This window comes from Natator depressus, chromosome 8 (assembly GCF_965152275.1).
Source record: "Natator depressus isolate rNatDep1 chromosome 8, rNatDep2.hap1, whole genome shotgun sequence".
NCBI lineage: Eukaryota > Metazoa > Chordata > Testudines > Cheloniidae > Natator > Natator depressus.
The window spans coordinates 87598164-87621394 of NC_134241.1; the positions used below are offsets into that span (position 1 = coordinate 87598164).

General features: G+C 41.9%; 1 protein-coding gene across 1 annotated transcript in view; it reads right to left on the reverse strand.

Annotated features, from left to right (window-relative positions):
• SGIP1 (SH3GL interacting endocytic adaptor 1) overlaps positions 1 to 23231 on the reverse strand; it is a 168381-nt gene that overhangs the window by 68626 nt on the left and 76524 nt on the right. The window contains exons 7-11 of the mRNA XM_074961575.1: positions 21526 to 21701; positions 12117 to 12128; positions 5416 to 5427; positions 3536 to 3560; positions 2090 to 2141 (exon numbers count right to left, since the gene is read on the reverse strand). Of these exons, the coding sequence (XP_074817676.1) occupies positions 2090 to 2141; positions 3536 to 3560; positions 5416 to 5427; positions 12117 to 12128; positions 21526 to 21701 (277 nt within the window). The remainder of the gene's footprint in view (positions 1 to 2089; positions 2142 to 3535; positions 3561 to 5415; positions 5428 to 12116; positions 12129 to 21525; positions 21702 to 23231) is intronic.

Sequence of the window (23231 nt, forward strand, 5' to 3'; positions counted from 1 at the left end):
GTAGATTTGCCCACTCCAAATTGATTCCCAACTGACCGGTAGCTGTCTGGCGTTGCAAGCTTCCACAGGGCTATCGCCACTCGCTTCTCAACTGTGAGGGCTGCTCTCATCTTGGTATTCATGCGCTTCAGGGCAGGGGAAAGCAAGTCACAAAGTTCCATGAAAGTGCCCTTACGCATGCAAAAGTTTCGCAGCCACTGGGAATCGTCCCAGACCTGCAACACTATGCGGTCCCACCAGTCTGTGCTTGTTTCCCGAGCCCAGAATCGGCGTTCCACAGCATGAACCTGCCCCATTAGCACCATGATGCATGCATTGGCAGGACCCATGCTTTGAGAGAAATCTGTGTCCATGTCCTGATCACTCACGTGACCGCGCTGATGTCGCCTCATCACCCGGTATCGCTCTGCCAGGTTCTGGTGCTGCATATACTGCTGGATAATGCGTGTGGTGTTTAATGTGCTCCTAATTGCCAAAGTGAACTGAGCGGCCTCCATGCTTGCCTTGGTATGGTGTCCGCACAGAAAAAAGGCGCGGAACGATTGTCTGCCGTTGCTCTGACGGAGGGAGGGGCGACTGACGACATGGATTACAGGGTTGGCTTACAGGGAATTAAAATCAACAAAGGGGGTGGCTTTACATCAATAAGTATTTCAGGCAGGACTTCACGGAGGGTTCCAATAAGAAATGGTGCACCTAAGTAATTGTTCTTATTGGAACAAGCAGGTTGGTCTGACCTCTGATTGATACATGGCTAGATTTACCTCGCTGCACCTTCTCTGTGAGTGACTGCAGTGTGACCTAGAGGAATGAGTCCCCTAGACGGGGTAGGGGGGAAAGCAAATGAGTACAAAACAAATCTGGTCTATTTCTTGTTTTGACCCACTCCATCTATCTTTTACATCTTTGGCTGGCAGCAGACAGTGCAGAGGGACTGCAAGCCATCCACATCTCATGGCTGCTAGGCAGAAGATGGTGCAGTAGGACTGCTAGCCATCCTCATCTCTTGCCTGCCTGGCATAAGATGGTACAGTAGGACTGCTAGCAATCCATATCGCCTGCCTGCTCACCATAAGATGATTCAATAGGACTGACTGCAGGACTAAAGAGAATGACCTGGTCAAGTCACTTCTAATGTAGTCCCTGTACCCATGTCTGCCCAGGCGCTCCTGGCCAATGTGGCCAGGAGCACCTCGGACATGACGATGACGGCTACCAGTCCTACTGCACCGTCTGCTGCCACAAGGCAAGGGGTTGCTGCTGCTGTGTAGCAATGCAGTACCACATCTACCAGCACCCAGGAGACATGCGGTGACGGTTACCTGAGCGGGTTCCATGCTTGCCGTGGTATGGCGTCTGCACAGGTAACTCAAGAAAAAAGGTGCGAAACGATTGTCTGCTGCTGCTTTCACGGAGGGAGGGAGGAAACGGGGGCCTGACGATATGTACCCAGAACCACCCGCAACAATGTTTTAGCCCCATTAGGCATTGGGATCTCAACCCAGAATTCCAATGGGCAGCAGAGACTGCGGGAACTGTGGGATAGCTACCCACAGTGCAACACTCCAGAAGTCGACGCTTGCCTCGGTACTGTGGAAGCACTCCGCCGAGTTAATGCACTTAATGCACTTAGAGCATTTTCTGTGGGGACACACACACTCGAATATATAAAAATGATTTCTAAAAAACCGACTTCTATAAATTCAACCTAATTTCGTAGTGTAGACATACCCTGAGTCATTTTGACCCAGTAGGCAGGAGAATATATTGATAAAATTTACTTTACATCATGGAGGGCACTTCCACTTTTTTACATCATTCTTAAAATTATGATTGGTTCCAGGAAGTAAGATGAAGTGCTGGAGATGGTGTTTTTAAGAAATGCTTTTTTCCTGAAGTTGCTACCAAGAATGGTATCAAATCTAGATAGTTTTACAGATTTTCATGTACAAAACTAACAGAGTATCCACTCCCAAAGTAGTTGTGGGTTAGGTAATAAGTTAACTGCTCATCTCTACCTTTGGTGCAAGGATCCCAGACTAATATTTGTGCAATATCTAAATTAATTTACAATTTCTTTCATACTGACCTTACAAGTTCTGGAGTTGGTGTTGAACGCCTAGGTCTTGCTATCTCTTCACCTGTTACATATGATAGTTCTGTTTAGATCAGTTTTCACTTGAGTTCTGTATCTCAATTTTTCACATGAACTACTCAAAGATGTGGGTCACATCAACTACATGAAACTAGCATGCACTTCATACTAAAAATTAAACTTGGTCACTGACACAGAAGTAAGAGGCTGTGTGATCTCAACCCATAATAAGGTGAAGAAGTGTAATTCATCTCCTCAATACGTACAAATATATTAATCTCTTAATATACAAATATATGTATTCAGCAAGTTGCCAATACCAAGCCCATTGTATAGCTGTCTGCAGAGAAAGCAGAATCTAGTTGTCTGCTACCTAATTTTTCTGACTTGAGAGTGCAAAGGTATAAGCACTAGCTTTGCCTTCTTCATTCCTCCTTATTAAAAATTGTGTGGTTGGGACTATTTGACAGTTTAAGAAACAGTCTGTTGAACAGGGTTGTGTACCCCCAACTTCGAATGCTCCATATGCCTTTTGACTTTAGAGGCATCATATCACATTAATAGACTAAGTCAGGGGTGGGCAAACTTTTTGGCCAGAGGACCACATTGGGGTGTGAAACTGTATGGAGGGCCGGGTAGGGAAGACTGTGCCTCCCCAAACAGCCTGGCCTCTGCCCCTATCTGACCCATCCCACTTCCCACCCCCTGACTGCCCCCCTCAGAACCCCCCACCCATCCAACCCCCCCCACTCCTTGTCTCCTTGACCCCCTCCCAGGACCCCCGCCCCTAACCGCCACCGCTGTTCCCCATCCCCTCCCCACCCAGAACCTCTGCCCTATCCAACCACCCCCTGCTCCCTGTCCCCTGACTATCCCCCGGGACCTCCTGCCCCATCAACCTCCTGGCCCCGGCCTCAGCCCCCTTACCATGCCGCTCAGAGCGGCATGTCTGGCAGCCACGCCGCCCGGCCCAGCATAAGCGTGCAGCCCCGCCGCCCAGAGTGCTGCCCGCACGGCAGCATAGCTGCAGAGGAGGGGGAACAACGGGGGGAGGGGCCGGGAGCTAGCCTCCCCGGCCGGGAGCTCAGGAGCCAGACAGGACAGTCCCACGGGCTGGATGTGGCCCGCAGGCCATAGTTTGCCCACCTCTGGACTAAGTTAATTTTATAAGCAACACATTCTTGAAGGGTGGAACACTATGTACCGCAGTTCAATGGCACATGCACTGCATCCCGAATCCATTTCAAGGACTCAACCATTAATACAGTACCTAGAGTTCTCCTTTAAGAGTTACTCTTTGGGAAATGAAAGTTTAAGTGTACTTTGAAAACTACATAGAGAAGCACGTTTTGAAGTAAATTTGCCTTCTTTAAAGTTCATGAGAGAATCAATCTTCTTGAGACACTATCTGTTCCTGCAAGCTAAAAAAAATATACTTACTGGATAAATTCCTTTTAATTGCGCCCTGGAATTAGAAACAAACACTAAGGTTTAGGACCAGGTGAGCATAATTTATATGTAAAACAGGTAACAAAAGCTGACATCTCAATTTGATTGAGAAGACAAGCATCAATACTAAGGAATAAATGAAATTTGACTCCAATCCAACATCCATACTGGTAATTACCTTTATGACACACACGTACACGTTATGGAATCAGTTTTGCTCCTGATTTGAGGAGGACAGAGATAAATAATGAAAAGGATTTCGAGCCAGATAAATAGATTACCTGGGAATGTTGCGTTTACAGCTGACTTGATTGTAAATTGATTAGTCATTTTTAATTGTGATGAATCCTTTAAAACAATCCTGAACTTTGATGGTCTATAAATTGGTCTAAATCAAGTGACCTACTTTCAGTATTTTAAACCGTGTCATTGTGTGTGTGTGTGTGTGTGTGTGTGTGTGTGTATACACACACACACACGTTAAACACACTGGCAAGCTAGTGAAAGACCTAGGGAACACTTCAGGCTGCTTGTGAACTAGTAAGAATCCAGAAGACGCTTAGAAGTAGAAATTGTTAAAACAGGAGAAAAAGAAATCAGATATACAACAGACCGACCTCTAAAAAAGAGAAGGGGAAAAGAAGATGCAGTATGTATTTGTAATACCCATCTCCGGTGGAGGGGGACGGGGACATCAGAGGTCACGGGTGGTTATTTGTCAACAACAACATGAGACAATACAGCAATGTTATCATGCTTATGGTTGTTCCTAATGCAGTTACCATGGTGCAATGTTATGTGGTAATAACCTAGTAAATTACCTATGCCACAGCTCTATGTGACATTTCTTAATGCAAGGGTTTCCCTTACCTTCACGACACAAAGGAGAAGCCTTTTTTCCCCGTGCATGATGAGGGAGTAGCTGCTCTAGGAAAGTTTCTGATTTTGAGGGAAGGGCATATTTTCTCCCTCCAACATCATGTTTTCTACAAGTTCATTCACATTTGCCTTGAGGACTGCTGGTCCCATTCAGCCATCAGGCAGAGCAGTGGAATTGCATAGAGCAGAGGTTTATCCAGAAGTCTACAGAGCACTACTGAGAAAAGTGAGGAGAGCAGTGGTCTAGCTACCCTGGACAGTGTTCAGCAAGGTCAGCAAACCTCTAATTCCACTGAAGTGAGCAATGGAGTTGTGGGGGATGGGGACAGAATGGCAGGGGAGACAAGGATAGGGCATGGTTGAGGAATAGGTACTTAAATGCAATTGATATGAATGGCAGCCATTTTCAGGATTTTAATTTATTCCAACCGCCTATCGGGGTAGCACCTATTCCTGTGTTCTTTTAAGGCCAGCTCTTAAGCAACAGGGCAGGGGCAGCCATGGGAGAACACCTCAGAAGGGTCTCATGGAACATCTCCCACAACAAGATGCTCAATGCTTTAGCGTGTGTGCTGGGCACAGTGTTCTTGCCATTAGCCTGAAGCACCTTCTCGCTTCGGTTTTCTTCACCCTTTTGGACTTCAAGAACAACACTACACCATGCTCAGCAGCCCAATAACAAAGCACTGATGGCTCAGGCGTGCTCTCATAACTATAACTCATTCACACCGCTGCTGGACTGAACCCTGAGTGACTAATACAAATACATATGTATTTGAACAAAGAAACATGTATATTGACTTCTCTCTGATACATCATTCAGAAGGTTTAAAAACAAACAAAAAACCTTACACCAAATAAAGTTTACATTCATTTACTTCACTACAGATACCTAGGGAAAAATGATTTAAGGCTAAATAAACCAGACCCCAACAACCAGTCAGACATTTTCACAACAAATGTAAGGACTACAAAATTGTAAGAGTTCTTACCGGGCTGCGCCTCTGTGATCAGCAAGAAGGAAGAGAGAACAGACACCTAGTCAGAGAATGACAGATCAGTAAACAGACTTGGGTAATATGAGATTTTTCTAATTAAATAGATACAGTGTTTTGAAAAGTGAACTCCCACACCCCCACTCCCACCCGAATTTGGGTTTTGCTCATTAATGGTGATGACATTGAACCTGCTTTATATACCCTTTTTAGAGAGTTACAAGGCTGTCAGGAATTTTGGGGGTAAACTACATAAACATTAGGCTCCAGAATCACAGTGGGATGGAAGATGTCTGTTAGGGTGCCTGAAGTACCCAACTTTAGATGTAATAAGTACATCCCTGAGGCATCTCTACAAGCATCTTCTCCCTCCCCTCATTCCTGTGGCACTGGAGCTCTCCCCTCCTCACAACTCAGTTCTAAAGCTAGAAACCCCCTTACAAGCACCTTTCCTCTCTCAGGAGTACTGGGCAAGCAGATGGGCTGGTTTGCATGGCTCATGTTGTCCTCCAGGCTCCTCTGTTCTCAGCTACCATACTCCTCACAATATGACCAGCTCGTGGAGAGCAGAGGGAGAGTGCTGGGAGAGTGCACAATGGAGAAGAGTTGTCTGAACCCACCCACAAACAGTTTCAAGAGAAAAACCATGGGAGAAAAAACAGAAGATTTTTTGAGGAAGCCTGAGAGATGGTATCCAACCTGTGGAGACTTAACATGTATGCATCTGATCTGAAGATCAAGTTCCCTTCCTCTTGTTCTGTCTTTGCAATAATTCCTCAGTTCTTTAGGATCATGCCATAAAATAAAGCTGAGTCAATGGATAATTTTTCAGGAAGAGGCAAATTAAAACGATCAAATGCAGTATTTTAATTATTGTTGGGGGTCATCACAACTACAGAGAGAGAGGGAGAGTGAGAACTGAACACTGGTGTGTACAACACATTCCAGATTGTCCTTGTCCCAAGAAGCCAATGCTCTAGGATAGGCACAGTCCAGACATATAGATCTCTCTCTCTCTGAGACAGTAATATTAGGGCTACAGGGGATAGCGAATACTCAACATGTTTTATATATTAAGCCTCAAGAGTGTTTTAAATATTACATTTTTCAAAATGCTTCACAATCAATGCTCAGTGCACCTGGGAAGGAGGTACCATATTCTTATCCAAGTTTTACAGATGAAGAAAATAAAAAGAGATAGAGGATTAAGGACATGACTCTTAGGTGCTGAGCAACCGTAATTCCCTCTGAGCTGAGATGTAAGAATGCTAGGTATTACCAATATTAGAGCCACTGGAGCTCACTGCAGGACTGGGGGCACGTGATTAGCCCAGAGTCATGATGAGCTGCTATTAGAACTCAGTAGTTCCAAGCTCAAAGTCCCAGGAACTAAGCACCAGGTCATGTTGCTTTTTTACAGTAATAATATCTACCATAAACAACGAAGGGTGTCCTAGTGATCTCTATAGGAATAAGCTCATTTTGTTCCTTGTTCCTGTAGCACCTGGAATTGTCTCTGCACAATTTTCAGCCACTTTAGCTTCTCTTACACCATGAGACTAATAAGATATAGTTAGAGGGACTTGTATGTCAGTTCAAATCTCTGACTAACAATCCACTGAAGTACTAAGCTTAAAATAAGTTATAAAAATTATCTAGCTTGGGGCACTAGCCTTTCACCTCAAGACACCTGGAGTCAAGGCCCAGGTCAGATTCAAAGCGAACAGCAGTTGGCTGGTTTAATTTTAATCCACATTTGTAAATCACAAAATGCTACAAAGCAATTTGATAGATAATTGAAAGATGACAGTTTCTTCTCAAGAGGAAAAGTCAGGGAGGAGGCATCATTGGAGCTCACAGGACCCTTCCATGAGGAGGGGAAAAACCCAGGATTTAAAAAAGATATATTAATATAAGCATAAACCCAAAATATTTGAAGCGTCATTTAAAATATATATTTAATTTACCAGGCTACAGGAAGCCTTTTGTTAAAAGAAATTAAGTATTTTTGGGTGCTAAGTCAGGTGTCAAATGGAGCCCACATGTTTTAAAGACACCTCAAGCCTCACCCACCTCTACAATGCAGTTTAATGGGTTATGCAATCTATGCAGGGTGTAATCTCACCCGGAGGCGTCTTTACACTTTGAGAACACTGCCGAAAACCAGCCACAGACCTCCCCTGGGAAGAGATTCTTCAAACCCAAATCTTGTGAGGATAAAGAAACTGCAACAGACCAGCAACTATTTCAAATAGACGGCACGTAAATACCATGGTGATGAGTACATTATATATACATTTGAGAAACAGAACTGGACTGAGAGGCAGTTGGTTTTGAATGCCAGGGTAACAATGAGGTTTAAAAAAAAAAAAAAGCTCTACAAAAGGTTATTTTCAGGAGAGGAATAATGGCTATTAACAGAAAGAGAAAATATTTCCTTGGAAATTTTCAGTTGATTGAAATGAAAATCACGGGGTTTGAGAACATGCTGTACCAGCAAAATGATGACTGTATTATCGATAAGGAAAAATACTTGTTAATGTGAGCCAATGTAAAAAGAGTGAGTGAGAATACTCAGCCAGAGGTGGAGCACAAGAAGAAAGGATTATGAGGTAGCAATTACCCCCACCCCCCATCCCCAGCCAAAAAAAGTCTGAACTTGTGGTTCTGGGTACTCCTGTGTGCTTACTACTGTACAGAAGAAGGTAACTCAGTAGCAGAACAAGAAAAGAATATAATAAGCCAACACCTTGGTGTATGCTTCAGAGGTATAATGGGGTAGAAAGCTGTGCATATTCATGGAGTTTATCAGTATTCTCTCCTAAGTGTCTTCCAATGAATATGAAAGCCCTAGAGAGGTTGTAGAATCTCCATCACTGGAGATTTTTAAGAACAAGTTAGACAAACCTGTCAGGAATGGTCCAGTTATTATGTAGGCCTGCCTAAAGTGCAGGGACTGGACTAGATGACCTACTGAGGTCCCTTTGAGTCCTACTTTTTTATGATTAACTTCTACGTTTCTATGAAAATCCCTTCCTTATTTAAAAGGACACTAAGTCCCAATGAGAACCTTCTATGTGTGCACCCATCAGCTATGTTACTAGCTTCACGGACCATGTTTGGACAACACAGGATGTTATTTCTTTGGCTTGGATTCTTGGCTTTGGTATCGCTATAACTTTACATGCTGATACAAGCAATAAAGAAGATGCCGGCATAGATCTTCAGCTGCAGCTGACAAGCTTGGTGCAGTGGGTGAGAGGTGGGGTCTGCTTTAAGGTACTCTGCAGCTCCCTGATCCTGGGGTTAGAAACTCCAGCAACCTCAGATTTAAATTGCTTCTAGCTGCCTATGACTCCTAAGTGCTGTACCAGTAGCTGGGAACCATGAGAGCACACTGGTGTTCCTGTTCACATCTCCTAAAGCTACTACATAGGGGTTCCTCCTATGCTGGAGGAATCCACAGAGGGCTGGATTGGCAGGGTTTTGGGCTGCTCTGTGCTGTCAGAGCAAACCAAAGCAAAGCAACCAGAGAAAGGCTGAACATATGGCCCATTGTGTGAGCTTGTATATAATTGAATGTATATACATATACAGCATGTGCGTGTTACAGCAGAGATAAGTTAAAAAGTATGGATAAAACTAAGTTTCATGAAATCAGTGACGAAGTTGTGAGTAAGGTACTACATATTCTTCAAAACCATTAATATTCTTCTCACACCTGCATAAATACCTGAAAGAGACAGTGTCTTTGGGTTAACGAATGTGATACAAAAGTACTAACCATTTTTGAAGACAATACTAAGCTGAACTGTGGTGTATTTACTGCGAAAAGTAATTGACAGTTACTGAACTGGGGCAAGGACATCTCCCTTTTCCCTGCCAATACACACACACATTCTTAATGTCAAATGTCACATCGGAAATGGAGGGGGACTTTTTCAGGGACGTATAATCTGTAATCAAGAACAATTACATTCATATAAGGTTTTAGAAGCAACTGGTGATGTTCCAAATCAAGAACCATACAAGTTCTTACGACCTCTCTGCCAGATAAGGTCAGGCATTTGAGATGTTCACATTTCTCAGTGTTTGAGATTCTTGTGAAAAAAAGAAACTGGAAAAGCCATGGTACATGTGCCATCATGGCCAGTCATGTCAAAGTCACAAAGAAAGTAAATGAAGGGATGCATGTTGTTTTTCCACAGTTTTCCAAGGAACCTCCTAATCTGCCTTCGAGGGTTTTTTTGTTTTTTCCTTTGGTGTAGCCAACTGGTAATCTTTTTCCTGTAATAAAGAACTGCAACTTACTATCACCATGTATGTGTCAATCAAAATTGAAGTTACTCATGACATATCTCAGAGCTGTGTTTCAGTTATCTAGGTGTTCTGCAGACAGATGGTGTCGGGTTTTGGAACTTTACATGCTGTCAGTCACACATGTCAAAATCACAACTGCCATGGGCATACTCCTCTTGTTTCTCAAAGCTCCACCGTCAGTTTATAAATAAATACAATAAATACAGGACTGTTCAGCTGATGTTTTCCGGACTTTTCCCACAGCTCTGTGATATTTGTTAATGAATAGTTGACAGTTCCACTCAAGATAGTCTTTGCTAGGTTAGTCCTTTTTCTATTGAATTCAGGAATCTGATCAGATTAAGAATGTTTCATTAATGGAGTAGATGTGATAAATTTATTAGTCCAATGAGGCTTTTAATTGTATGTATTTGTGTAAGTTTGAGAAGAATTTTAATTGTTTAAAAAACAGAGCACGTCAGTAGTTTTACATAACAAACAGTCAGATTCAACTGAAACCTTAATTGCATATCTCTCATATTCTCCAGCCCCCTAGCCCTCCACTCCCCATTACCCCAGTGCCATCTCATATTTTGGTCTTTGCCCTGATCCGTATTCTCCCCTTGTTCTGCATGTATTACTTCCATTAAGGTTTATGGGAGTTATGTGCACAATGAAGACTAGACCAGACCTCTGTATCTTTGGTTAGCTCATCTAGCCTACCATGGGACAAGTCAAGTCATCTCTCATTTTGCAGCAGGTAGGCCATTTTATGTATATGAATGCATCTGTCTATACTGCCCAGCAAAGGAAATAAGTAAAGCAGGAAAAAATTTATGTGAAATTCAACAGACCAGTGACAAAGTCCATTGGCCACTGGGTAAACAAAAGTACCTTAGATAATTAAAGGCATGAGTGTTTTTTTAAAAGCCAGGAAAGCATTCAAATTCTGATTTACATTTTCTAATAAAACTTGACTGTTATTTGTCAATTGTTATGCAGACAGCTAAGATCAAGAAGTTCCATATTTCTGGAAGAGGAAACAAAAGCCACATCGAGATCCAATACCACCTGCAATACAGATGCACTGCAGAAAAGCGCCTCATAAAATTTACTAATTAACTTCAAATTGAAGTTGCAGTGGTATAGAGAAAATGAATTAAAAAGGTATTTTTGTTATAGTGGGAAGTTTATAGACCAGAACCAAAGCCAGTGTAAGATGCAATAGCTCCACCAACTTCAGTGGAGAGCTACTGAGTTAGGTGAGTTAAGGACCTGGCCCTACATTTTTTTTTCTACAATTACAAGGTCAATTTGCATATTGTTCTTCTTAGTTAGCAAGTCCTCTTATAATTTATTTATTTGATCAAGGTAGTATTTTCTTCCATATTAAAAATCGAGGTACTTTGTAAAATTTCTTCAACATTTGGTTTCTTTTAATGATAAAGTAAAAGTCCACTTGTTTCACTTCAAATCTATTCAAAACTATTTTGGAAGAAAAAAATATTTACCATATACCACAAGAAAACTTTAATAAGAGGTACTGTAAGGTAGCAGAGTGAAGAAAGGGGAGTTCAGCTTCAGAACATGTAGCTAATATGCCTAAATAACTACAACTTATCACTCAGCTTATTTTACAACCCCCTTCTCAGTCCAAACATTAGCCAACAAAACCTCACAAGACTCCTGACCGTCAGGAAAATCATTGTTTTACAGATGGCAATTGAGGCAGAAAGTTCAAGGGACTTGGCCAAGGCAATAGGAGGAGTAATTATAAGAAATAAGACTAGAATTTAGAAGTTCCTCTCTTGAGATCTGGTGCTCAGACCACAAAACTCATTTAGTGTTCAAAACTCTGTGTAGGCCTGCACAATGTTATGGCATGAACATTTATAACCAAGTCTTTGGCAAGAATACATTCAGATTGTTAATGTTACTATAGCAGCAAAGGTTATGCTATAGAACTATTGGTTTCTGCATCATCTGATAACTGGACATGCAATGTAATGTGCATTAAACATACCATGGGTGAAATCCTGGTCCACCCAAGTTGATGGGAAAACTTTCATTGGCTACACTGGGAACAGGATTTCATCCCATAAATCTTTGGGCAAAAAACACCCTCAAACTTTCCTCTTCTCATGCAAGCCAAAGGGGAAAATAATTAAATTTAATGGAAGCGAAACCTAGCTCATTTAAAAAATACCTTTGAATTAAATCCACAGGAGAAAGAATAGATGCCATCATTTGTAAACAATGATATACAGTATTTGCATTTTACATTTCAGTTCTACAGACAAGTGAAAAATGGATAGAGGAAACAGAAAAACACCAAAGCAAAGTATTCTGTTAAAAAAAAAAGTTATGAAAAGGTAGAAAAAGAGCAAATGATTTCTTACCGGACTTTTCCTCTAAAAGAATGCAGCCAAAATAAAAAAAGAAAATGAGAAAATAAGATATTTTCTAAAAATAATTACCACATGGAGAAACAAAAGATCTACATCTACGAAAAGCAGCATTAAAAGCCTACCTGTTAAACGGACAGCAAAGTGGTAATATTTTATACAGTCTGAATATTATTCAGGTAGACATAAGATTACAGTGAAAAATAGCATAGAACAACACAGAACTTTTATTTAAGCCATTTACAGAAATGATTGCAGGATATTGGCATAGCTGGCTATTTCTAACTATACTCAAAGCTAATTTTCAATTAAAAGTTTAAATTCTTAAAAGGGTTTATATGACAGGAAAATAAAGTGCCATACTCTACAAGCTTTGACAAATGCAAGAATAATGAAAGGATCCAATCTCAAAAAGTTGCAGGCTTCTAAAAAAATATTGCATCTAAGCTCAGTACTCTAGCATTTTAGGCAGGGGATGGAGAAATAGAGCCCCATGTGACTCAAGGGAGGTGACCACAATTGCCTCTGTTTTATCAGAAGCTCTTCCATTTTTAAAAAATCTTCCCACTTTTTCAGCAGTCTTCCGAATCCTATCCCATAGTGAGCTTCAGCTGCTATGCTAGTTAGAAAGAGAGATTTAAATGCTGCTGCTCACAAACTTTAGAACAATGGTCCATCTAGCTCAGTCTCCTGTCTTCCAACAATTGCCAGTGCCAGGTGCTTCAGAGGCAACGAACAGTACATGGCGATTAGTGCCATCTCCAGTTGTCCACTCTCAGATTCTGGCAGTCAGAGGCTAGGGACACACAGAGCATGGGATTGCATCCCTGACCATCTTGACTATAGCAATTGATGGACCTATCCTCCATGAACTTATTCTTCCAAGATCCCTTTCTTGAATGGTACAACTAATTTAGATCCCCTCATTTTGTATGAATTGTTTTCCAATGTGCATTACTTTGCACTTATCAACACTGAATTTCATTTGCCATTTTGTTGCCCAGTCACCCAGTTTTGAGAGATCCCGATGTAATTCCTTGCGGTCAGGGCTGCCCGGGGGGTGGGGGGAGCAAGTGGGGCAATTTGCCCCAGGCCCCACAGGGTCCCCCACGAGAGTTTTCAGGGGCCCCCCCGAGAGTTTTTGGCGGCGGGTCCTTCAGTGCTGCTGAACACACCTGGAGTGAAGGACCCGCCGCTGCTTCTTCCGCTCTGGGTCTTCAGCGGCAATTCGGCGGCGAGGGGTCCTTCCGCTCCATGTCTTCGGCGAAGTGCCCCGAAGACCCGGAGTGGAAGGACCCCCGCCGCTGAAGACCCCAGGCCCCCTGAATCCTCTGGGCGGCCCTGCTTGCGGTCTGCTTTGGACTTAAACTATCCTGAGTAATTTGTATCATCTGCAAATTTTGCCACCTCACTGCATACCCCTTTTTCCAGATCATTTATTAATATGTTGAACAGCACTGGTCCCAGTACAGATTCCTGGGGGGACACCACTATTTCTTTCTCTCCATTCTGAAAAATGGCCATTTATTCCTACCCTTTATTTCTTGTCTGTCAGTCAGCTATTGACCCATGAGGAACTTATCTGTATGGCCACTCCATGGAGGAAATCAGAGAATGCACTCTAAGTTCCCCCAACCTTTCATAAAATACACGTTTATTTATTTGTCATAAATAAATCTTTACTGGAAACAACTGAACCTGCTGTATGTGCTGCCATGACTATGGCCACCGCAGCAGCTATGAAACATAATTACACTTTGAAAAAACCCTCATCTCTCTAAATGAGGTATTGCCTTCCAGCCTGGGTGTATCTGATTGGTGGCCACTCTGGCAAAGGCAACCAGAGCTGTTAGGTTTTATGAGTGGTTATATTACAGCACCAAAAAGGGTGATTTATCACCTTGAAGTTCAGAGGTCAGTTGTGCAAGGAATAGAAGAAATACTGCCTATGGTTGAGTTTTAATTTATAAATCAAGAAGCTAACTTTTACAGTGAATGGTGAATTTTTCTTTCATTGAGAAGGTATGAGCACATTGGGCTTATTAACAAGTTCTCTCTAGCAAAGACAGTTCATTTACAAAGATCTGAAGATTCCAATGCAATTGAAAATAATGATTTCAAAAGTTTTCTAATGATTTTGACAGTTTCAAAAAGTTAATACAATTCCTGTAAAAATGTATTATACCTTTATTGGGTTACCCCTGACTAGTCCCGGTTTTCCTAAATATTACCAGGATGTTAGGTTCAGAGAAAAGTGATTTATTCAGGTCATTTTTCCTCTACATTTGGACAAAAGGCCATGGAACCTAAATAAAAGTGACATGATTTTCAGAGGTGGGGAACGCCGGCACATCCCATGGTCGTCTATAAAATCTGTGAGAGCTCAACACTTCTGAACTTTTATTTAGTTGTTGAAGTATGGAACCAGAATTCTATCATTTTCAAGCATGCATGCATAAACTTGGGTCAGGACCATAACTTGTACTATAAAATATACTCATTTTAGCATAAACAAACATTGCTTAAGATCACTAAAAAACCCTTCCTACTTGGGGCTGGACTTTCCATTGTACAAATAGCACAAAACTGGGATTGCCAGTAAAAAAAAAAAAAAAAAAAAAAAAAAAAATGGAAGGAGGCTGGGGATGTAAAACTCTGGTGCATCTGATGTCGTCATCATCATCATCATCATGAACTACCCCAACAAGTAAAGAAACAAATTAAACTACTTCTAAACAGGAAAGAATAGGTGTATTCAAGCAAGCTAGAAAAAAAGCATCTATCTGACCTTATTTATGTACTGAGAGATTCTAACAAAACAGAATTGAGCGATCATACATTCAAATAGAACAGTTCCTCTGGTAATCTGACAAAACAGAGTGATTAAAATTTAGCAGGAGGCTCTCAGCTGTTCTCTCACCAAATAACTGCAGAGGTTTAATCTCTGCTACATTCAGCCAAGGAAGGTTTTGTTTGGCCTCTCTGTAAGGATACAGTTGACTTTGACAGGACACCATCCCACTGTTAAAATCTGTGATTCTCACCACAAAGCAGCATATTTAACAGTCTTAGAACTACTTGAGTAGCTGCAGTTTTATTTTTTATTATGAAAAACGTGGCAAGTCACTTTCCATCTTCCTTCCCTAGTAACTGCACAGTTCTTTTTATTTCTATAGATTATATTTATGTTTCTAGACAAGTCTAATTATTCTTTCAGACATCTTTAAATTGAAGTGTCATAACTTTTGCCCCAAAGGATCAAGGGAGGCAAGAGTAGGAAGCACGTAAACATGGGCATCTCCCATCATCCTTCTAGACACTATCCATCTTTTTGAAAAGAAAATATTAGAACCATGGTTAAGGTAATTAACTTAATGGGTTTTGAGTGAGATAGGGCACACACCTATGAGCAAAGGATAGCTATATGAGAAACAAATGTAATGTTGCTAAGAATTAGTAAAGTAAATCTGTTTATTCATGTCTGAATATCGGTGACACCGTAGCAGAATTTTAGGAAGCCTTCAACATCCATTGCTAACTTTGAGTACTCAGCAGCTCACCTTCCAGTCATCTGCCACACACCATTCGCTGGTTGTCCCCTGCCATGACAACCTTTCACTATCCCTTCCATAAGAAATTTCTCAAGGTTATTTCCATCTCTACACCTAATGTGACCAAAGTACATAAGTTTATTTGTTTCTATGAGAGAATGGAACGATTAGAATTGTACTAACAAGAACCATGTGTGCCATTTCATTTTTAGGCTTGTTTCAGATTGTTGCTCACAACCTTGCCCTACATGCAGACAAAGGATTAACATACAGGGGGAAAGATATGGCTCCTTCTTTTTACTGCAGTCTGCTTCATTTCTGCATGTGAGCTGGACAAGGGGTACAAGAATCAGAAATATTGCATGATCAGTTATAACACTGCTTTCACAAACAGAAGAGACACTGTCAGGCCAAATTTGGTTGAAAAAACAATTTTTGGGAAGAGAGGAGATGAACAACAGCTTTCACAAAACTTAAGCCCAGAGCCTTCCATTACTTTGGTTTTTAAATTCCAATGGAAACGGGGATGTGAAAATGGATGAAATCCTTACAGTGACTAAACAAAAGTAAACTAACCAGTCTATTTTCATTGTCCAAACTGAGGGAAATGCAAAAAGTAAACAAGCTGCACAAACAGGGAAAAGTGCATTTGTTACCCTCCCAATTCAGGGGGGGTCACCCTCCTGGGACCACTTCCTGCTTTCCCACTGTACCCCCTTAGACCATTTCAGCAGAGCTCCAAATGCTAAAAGGGACAGGATGCAGGTAAATACCGTCCTGACAGTAAATACCACCCTGACATCCTGTCAGGAGGATATCAACCTGCATCCTGTCCCTTTAAGAGTTTGGAGCTAGGGAGATTGTAGAAGCTCCTTCACTGGAGGTTTTCAAAAGGAGGAGGTTGGGTAGCCATCTGTCTTGGATGGTTTAGACACAACACATCTTGCGTCTTGTCAGGGGGGTTAGGTTAGATGACCCTTGCAGTCCCTTCTAACCCTATGGTTCTATGACAAGGAAAATAGACTAGTTCGTTTACTTTTGTTTAGTCACTATACGGGTTTTATCCATTTGTACAAGGATGCAGTGCTACAGGTTCAGCTCTTATAGAAGGCTTTTCATCAGTGGATCTTAAAGCACTTTACAAAGGAGAGCAGTATCATTATTCTCATTTTATAGATGGGGAAACTGAGGCACAAGGTCACCCAACAGGCCAGTAGCAGAGTCAGGAATAGAACCCAGGTCTCATAAGTCTCACTCCACTAGGCCACACTGCTCTAAGTTAACTATTAAAAAACAAACAAACCTTGTTAAGGAAACTTTTAAAATACCTGCATTTTTAACTTGACAGTGTTTTTTTCCCTGAATTGCACTGACAGAATTCGATATCGTGTTTTCCCATGGGAGTGAAGCAGACAAGTTGTAGCGGGAGATTAAAAGGAAGATAGTTTGGTTGACTGCAGGCTAAAATCCTTTCACTTTGTGCTTTTGTATTGTGGAAATGCACTTGTGTTCAGGGGGGCTGAAACAAATTTTTACAGTGGGGGTGCTGAGAGCCATTGAACCAAACTGTAAACCCTGTATATGATAGAAACCACTTCATGCTAGGGAGTGCATCAGCTCCTATGCTTGTGTCAGTATGATCTCGTAAATAAAGCTACATTCTCAAGGAAGTGTACCTAGTTATTGAACCAGAAGGGGCTCTAGTACATGGACCAGATCCCCAGGTCATCATCATCAGTGATCTCTCAATTTGAGATTTACAGATGGGTTCTGAGAGGACTCAGGAGTCCGATCCTGGAACCACAGATCCACCTGCAGAAGGTACAGGCATTTCCTGGTGGGTCAGCTGCCTGCTGGGAGAAAGTTCTTTCTTTTTTCCTTTCTCCTCTCTCTCGCTCTCTTTTTTTCAGCTTGGAGGGCAAGGCACTTCTCCTTGAAGTGCCTGATGAAGGATGTGGCGCCATTGAGGTCAGTTGGTGGCTTGCTCCTCCCATCTTGTGATATTCGCATCAGTTTTCTTGAGATACACTTTCAGCGTGTCTTTGTAGCATGTCCTCTGATCACCACAGGATCTCTGACCAGGGTGAGCTGAGAATAGAGGGCTTGTTTTGGAAGGCGAGAGTCTGGCATCCGCACACAATGTCCACCCCAGCAAATTTGGTGTGTGAGGATCATTGCTTCAATGCTGGTGACATTGGCTTCAGTTATATGGGCCAGATGCCCAGGTACACTATGTCTGCTTTGTGCCAAGTTGTCACTGTACTAAGATTGCAGAAATTGAGTAAGCGAGCCAGGGAAGATCACCAGTGTGCAGGGTTGATCCTGCAGTGGGGTACATCCAACGCAGGGTTTACATGACACATGCCTTCCTTTTTCAGTGTATCAGGAAAGGGGGACATAGTTAGAACACATATCTGCTATCCAGTCCTGGCCCAAGTATTCACCCGTTCATGGTTCTTATAGGCCAATGTACGTAAGACCAGCCCTCAGGCTAGTTTAACACAACATATGGTGGTAGCTGCTAAAAATAGCACCAGAATCAGAGCAGCACAAAGGAGTGTTTTATGCCAGCTGTGCACACTCCCCCTTGACTTCTGCTGCATGTATTTTGGGAGTGTCCACAAATCTGGACCTATGCCTTTATCTTAGATAACTCCATGAGTGATTCTTCATTTCAGACAGACCACATATAATCCAGTTAATTTAATGTTAATATTTAGGGTCAGATCCTCCAGCTGATGTGAACTGGTGTAACTCCATTGAACTCAATAGAGCTATGCTGATTTACAGTAGCTGAGGATCAGGCTCTTAGTATCTTTCTCTCTCCCATTTCATCTCTGCCTAATGTTTCTTTTTAATTCACATATTTCCCTTCTGTGATCAGCACTGCAGCAACCAGCCTCAAGTCTAACTTCCTCCAGGCAGTGTCAGTGGATCAGGAAGCCACATGCTCCACAGAACAATAAAGCCATCATTCTGCATGATTTACAGTCCCCACAGCTCCCACAGCCCAGGAAATGAGAGTCCCAAATTGACTCTTGAGCCTAGCTTCCGCACACAGCAACAGAATACGCTGCTGTCCTGCCTCCAGGCCAGCTGCAGCATCTTTACGACTTCATAACTGTACAAGTCAGCTCACTAGAACAAAGACTAGCCACAAACCAAACTCTGACACGTTTGCATGCAAAAGGGAAGAGCTTCATGCAGCAGCAAATTAACAAATATGAATGTGTTTGCAAAGGGACTAAATCCAGCTCCGTATCAGTCAAAGGCAAAACTTCCATTGGGTGGCGAAAGAATCACAGAAACTAGGAAACAGATATTCTCATTTAATTTGTAAGTGAAAATAGGCTTTGACCTTGCAGTGTATTTAGTAGAGTGTGCAGGTCTGTGGGATTTAGTTGTTTTTTTTCTTATTTCAATTTCAGGAACACAAGGCACAAGACAGCAAGTGGCCACATGGGCCAAATTCCTTTTATGTTACTTCATGGAAGTTTTCTTTCAAAATTATTAAAACAGGGTAACAGCTAAGAAAAATGTGATTGCCAAGAACTGACCAAATTTTGATACTCTCTTAATATATCTTCATTTACCTGCAAACATATTTCATGGTCATTAATATTCTTCAGCATGAGATCAACCCAAAATTCATAAGCTTTAGGGCAATTACATGACCAAAGTACAGAATTACTTGATGAGTTAGTACCACACATCTGCCAGTCATGAATTATGGAGATATGAGTTATTAGTGAGGGTGAAGGACCTCAGAATGGGGGATGCATTGTGGGCTAACTGCTCCAATTTACAGATTTCAAATTCTACATAGTGCACCTGCTATTTGTGAAGAATAGCAGTAGTTTCTGCTGCTTAAGATGAGGATAACTATTTTAATCCCAGAAGCAGATATCAGACATTGAAGAAGCCTATTAGATCTTTTCGCCCTTATCTCTGCACCTGACAGTGCACAATTGATCCCTTTGGTATATTTTTAGTGCTATCTCTATTTTTTTAAATTTTCCACTATTTCTCCTCTCCTCACAAAATGATATCTTTGTCTATAGATAGATACACACAGATATATGCACATTGGATTACTGTGGCTGTGATGTGGTAAAGAGAATCACGAACAGATTTGGTTTAGATGATGTTGCATGATCCTAGGAACTTTAATACCGGTTCTGGGCTTTGAATGTGAAACTCCAGGAAGCAACTTGGTCACAACGAGGAGAAAGCATTTAAAAATCACTAAATGGGCCAATTATCAGAGTAAAACTTCCATAGACACCCCACACAGGCAGGTTATCACCAGAGTTTGGGTTTCAACCCAGATGTAAAACTCCCCACTTCAGGGTGGCTTTACTTAGACACTCACATAACTTAGTGATGTTGCACTGGCCTAAAATAAGGGGGGTGGGGAAGACTGCAGTTTTAGTTCATTTTCACTTTGAGTTTTTGGGGTGTATTCTCAGCCCAAACTCAAAGCAAGATGCCAGACTTGCAAATCCATGCAACTTCAAAAACAAAACAAAAAACAAAAAGCTTTACCTATGGAGAGAAATCACAGAGCTTTGCACAGCTGAATAGATTGGGATAGCAAGTCAGAGATCTTGGTAAGCCTTGAAAAAGATACGTGCTAATGGAATGAAAAAGAGGAAGGGTTTAATGAAATATGGTCCTTCCTTTTAGAAATCTGGATTTATTTCTTCATTAAGGATGCACATGTAACATTGTATATCAGTGTTATTACAAAGATGTGTAGGTGTTATTGTGATCTGGAAAGTAACAGATCAAAACAAGAGGTAGTTCTGATGGATTTTTATGTACAGCAGAAAATGAAACAAATTAAAATTAATACGTGAGGACGAAAGAAGGAAGGTAAAAGCAGGGAAATACACGAGGCCTAATTCTGATCTTACTTTTGCCATTTTTACATTTTGTAGCATCAACAACTTCAGTGGAGTTTCGCCTTATTGTCTTACTGCTATTACAGTACAATCTCAAGTTTCAGAGTAGCAGTCATGTTAGTCTGAATCCGTAAAAAGAACAGGAGTACTTGTGGCACCTTAGAGACGAACAAATTTATTAGAGCATAAGCTTTCGTGAACTACAGCTCACTTCATCGGATGCATACAGACTCCAACGAGAGACAATCTCAGTTACTCAAATGTCATGAGAATACTGAGGGCCCAATTCTCCCACCCTTACCCATGTTGAGTAGTAATTTTTTACATGAATTATCCATCCCATTGATTTCAATAAGGTGACTCACTGTGCAGTACTGCCCAATGTAAGAGTGGCAGTATCAGGCCCTAATAATATCGGAGGGAATATTTTGATATCGGAGGGAAATTTCCACGCAATTAACAGATATGAGGAGAACATGACCCTGTTTTGGATAATGGCAGTTTCAGATAACTGGAGTTTGCATTGTGCAGATTCTACTGTAATAGCAAATACTAATTTTTTTAAATAAGAAAATAAGAAAAAAGTATAAACCTGTTGGGTTTTGATCATTTGGAGATGTGTGAAACTCACTAAAATAAAGGAGTACATCAAGAAGTTATAAGACTCTTCATAGTATTTTAACACATTCAGGAAACTTTATGATATTTTAGCACATTCTGAACTAAAAATATCTATTAAAAATCATGACATTGAATCTCCAAGAGCTATTCGTGGCTGCTGGGTGACTAAACTAAGAAATAGTGTCTAAACTAGACAACGTGCAAAAAAATTGTATTTAACTATGAATCAGTTTGACGCTCAATTAACAGACTTGCTGACTACTATCAATCAGGATAGGATTTATTGTTCTCCCAACTTTGTAAAAGATTAAAACACAGGGCACTCACCACTGGAGATGGAGAAAGTGCGATGTTGCCTATTGATGCTTTCAATTCATCTACAGTTGCTGCACTTTTAAGAATGTCTTTAGCCTGCAAAGGCTTAATCTTAATGTTAAATTTCTTGTGTGACTCTTCTTCTTCTTCTGATTCGCTTGAGGAATAAAAGTGCTTTCCTTTGGTAGGTAGATCACAGTTAAAGAATTTTTTGTTCTGCTAAGAGGTAGGCTCTTTATACATAGTAGAGGCAAAATACCACCTCCCTCCCCATCCTTTCAAACTCCTAAAGTCAAGTTTTCAAAAAGTGCCTTAGGCCCATGTTCTAAAGTGACATAGGTGCTTAGAAGCCTAAATCCCTCTGATTTTCCAGTAAGATTTAGCTTCCTAAGTCACTTTGGAAAATGGGATTTAGGTGTTTTTGAAACTTTTACCCCAACTGTACATCTGCAAAAATGGGTAACAGAGGTCACACATTTTTGCCAATCCTGTCACTACTATTTCATTTAGTCATATTTGTATATAACAGATACATAATATACATATATACACACACACACACAATAGCATGGATGTAAATTGCTCATAAAAGTAGATAGAACTGCACTGTGGGATAGCATTAATTTAGGAGTACTCTTTTCCCACCACTCAGCACTGTACCAGTTTACACTCTATACACCAATACCTAACCAGGAAGTTTCAGTGGCAGCAGAGGAGGAAGTTATGAGCCTATTTTCCCACGGTCTACTTACTAAAGGCAGCTCACTGCACAGGCCAGATTCTTGTCTGCAGTGTGGCTGGTTTGTATCACACCATTGACACAGATGACCTATAAAGTTAGCAAAGCCAGTAAGGGAGATCACCCCAGTGCAAAGGGTGTAGTAGCACCAAATCTTACTCCACTAACTTTCCCTGCAACAGGGATAGAGGGTGTGGTTGGAGGAAAGGGGACATACCCACAATATCCCTTCATTGTGCCAATCCTCAGCTGTGTGTTACATCCTGGGATAAGAGAGAGTTCTTCAGTCTGTTCAAACAAAATGCAGAGATCCTGACCAGCAGGAGGAGGATAAAGGGAGAGCACCTGTGAGCTTTAAGCCTCCTTCATATGCACACCTCATACCTGTGCTCTGAGTCACAGTGGAGGAGATGGGCCAGTGTGTATATATTGTTCTACATTTTGAGAATATCTAAAATGTTATGGCTCCTCTGTACCAAGTAAATAAAATTTATAGCTATCTTAAGGGTTTTCCATGGTGCCTATCACACCCTAGACCAGAGGTGGGCAAACTACGGCCCGCAGGACCGCCCTGCCCAGCCCCTGAGCACCCATCCAGGGAAGCTAGCCCCCAGCCCCTCCCCTGCTGTCCTCCCTCCCCTGCAGGCACACCACCGCATGTGCCCGCCCACCTCCCAGGCTTTCTAAAAAGCCTGTCCTGCCGCCGGCATGGTAAGGGGGCAGGGGGGAGGGAGGTTGGATAAGGGGCAGGAGGACCCGGGGGCAGTCAGGAGACAGGGGGCGGTTGGATGGGGGGAGGTTTGGGGTGGGGCAGTCAGGAGACAGGGAGCAGGGGGGGTTGGATAGAGGGTGAGGTCATGGGGGGTCAGGGGGTGGGGTTCTGGGGGAGGGCAGTTAGGGATGGGGGCCAGGCTGTTTGTGGAGGCACAGCCTTCCCTCCCCGGCCCTCCATACCATTTTGCAACCTCGATGTGGCCCT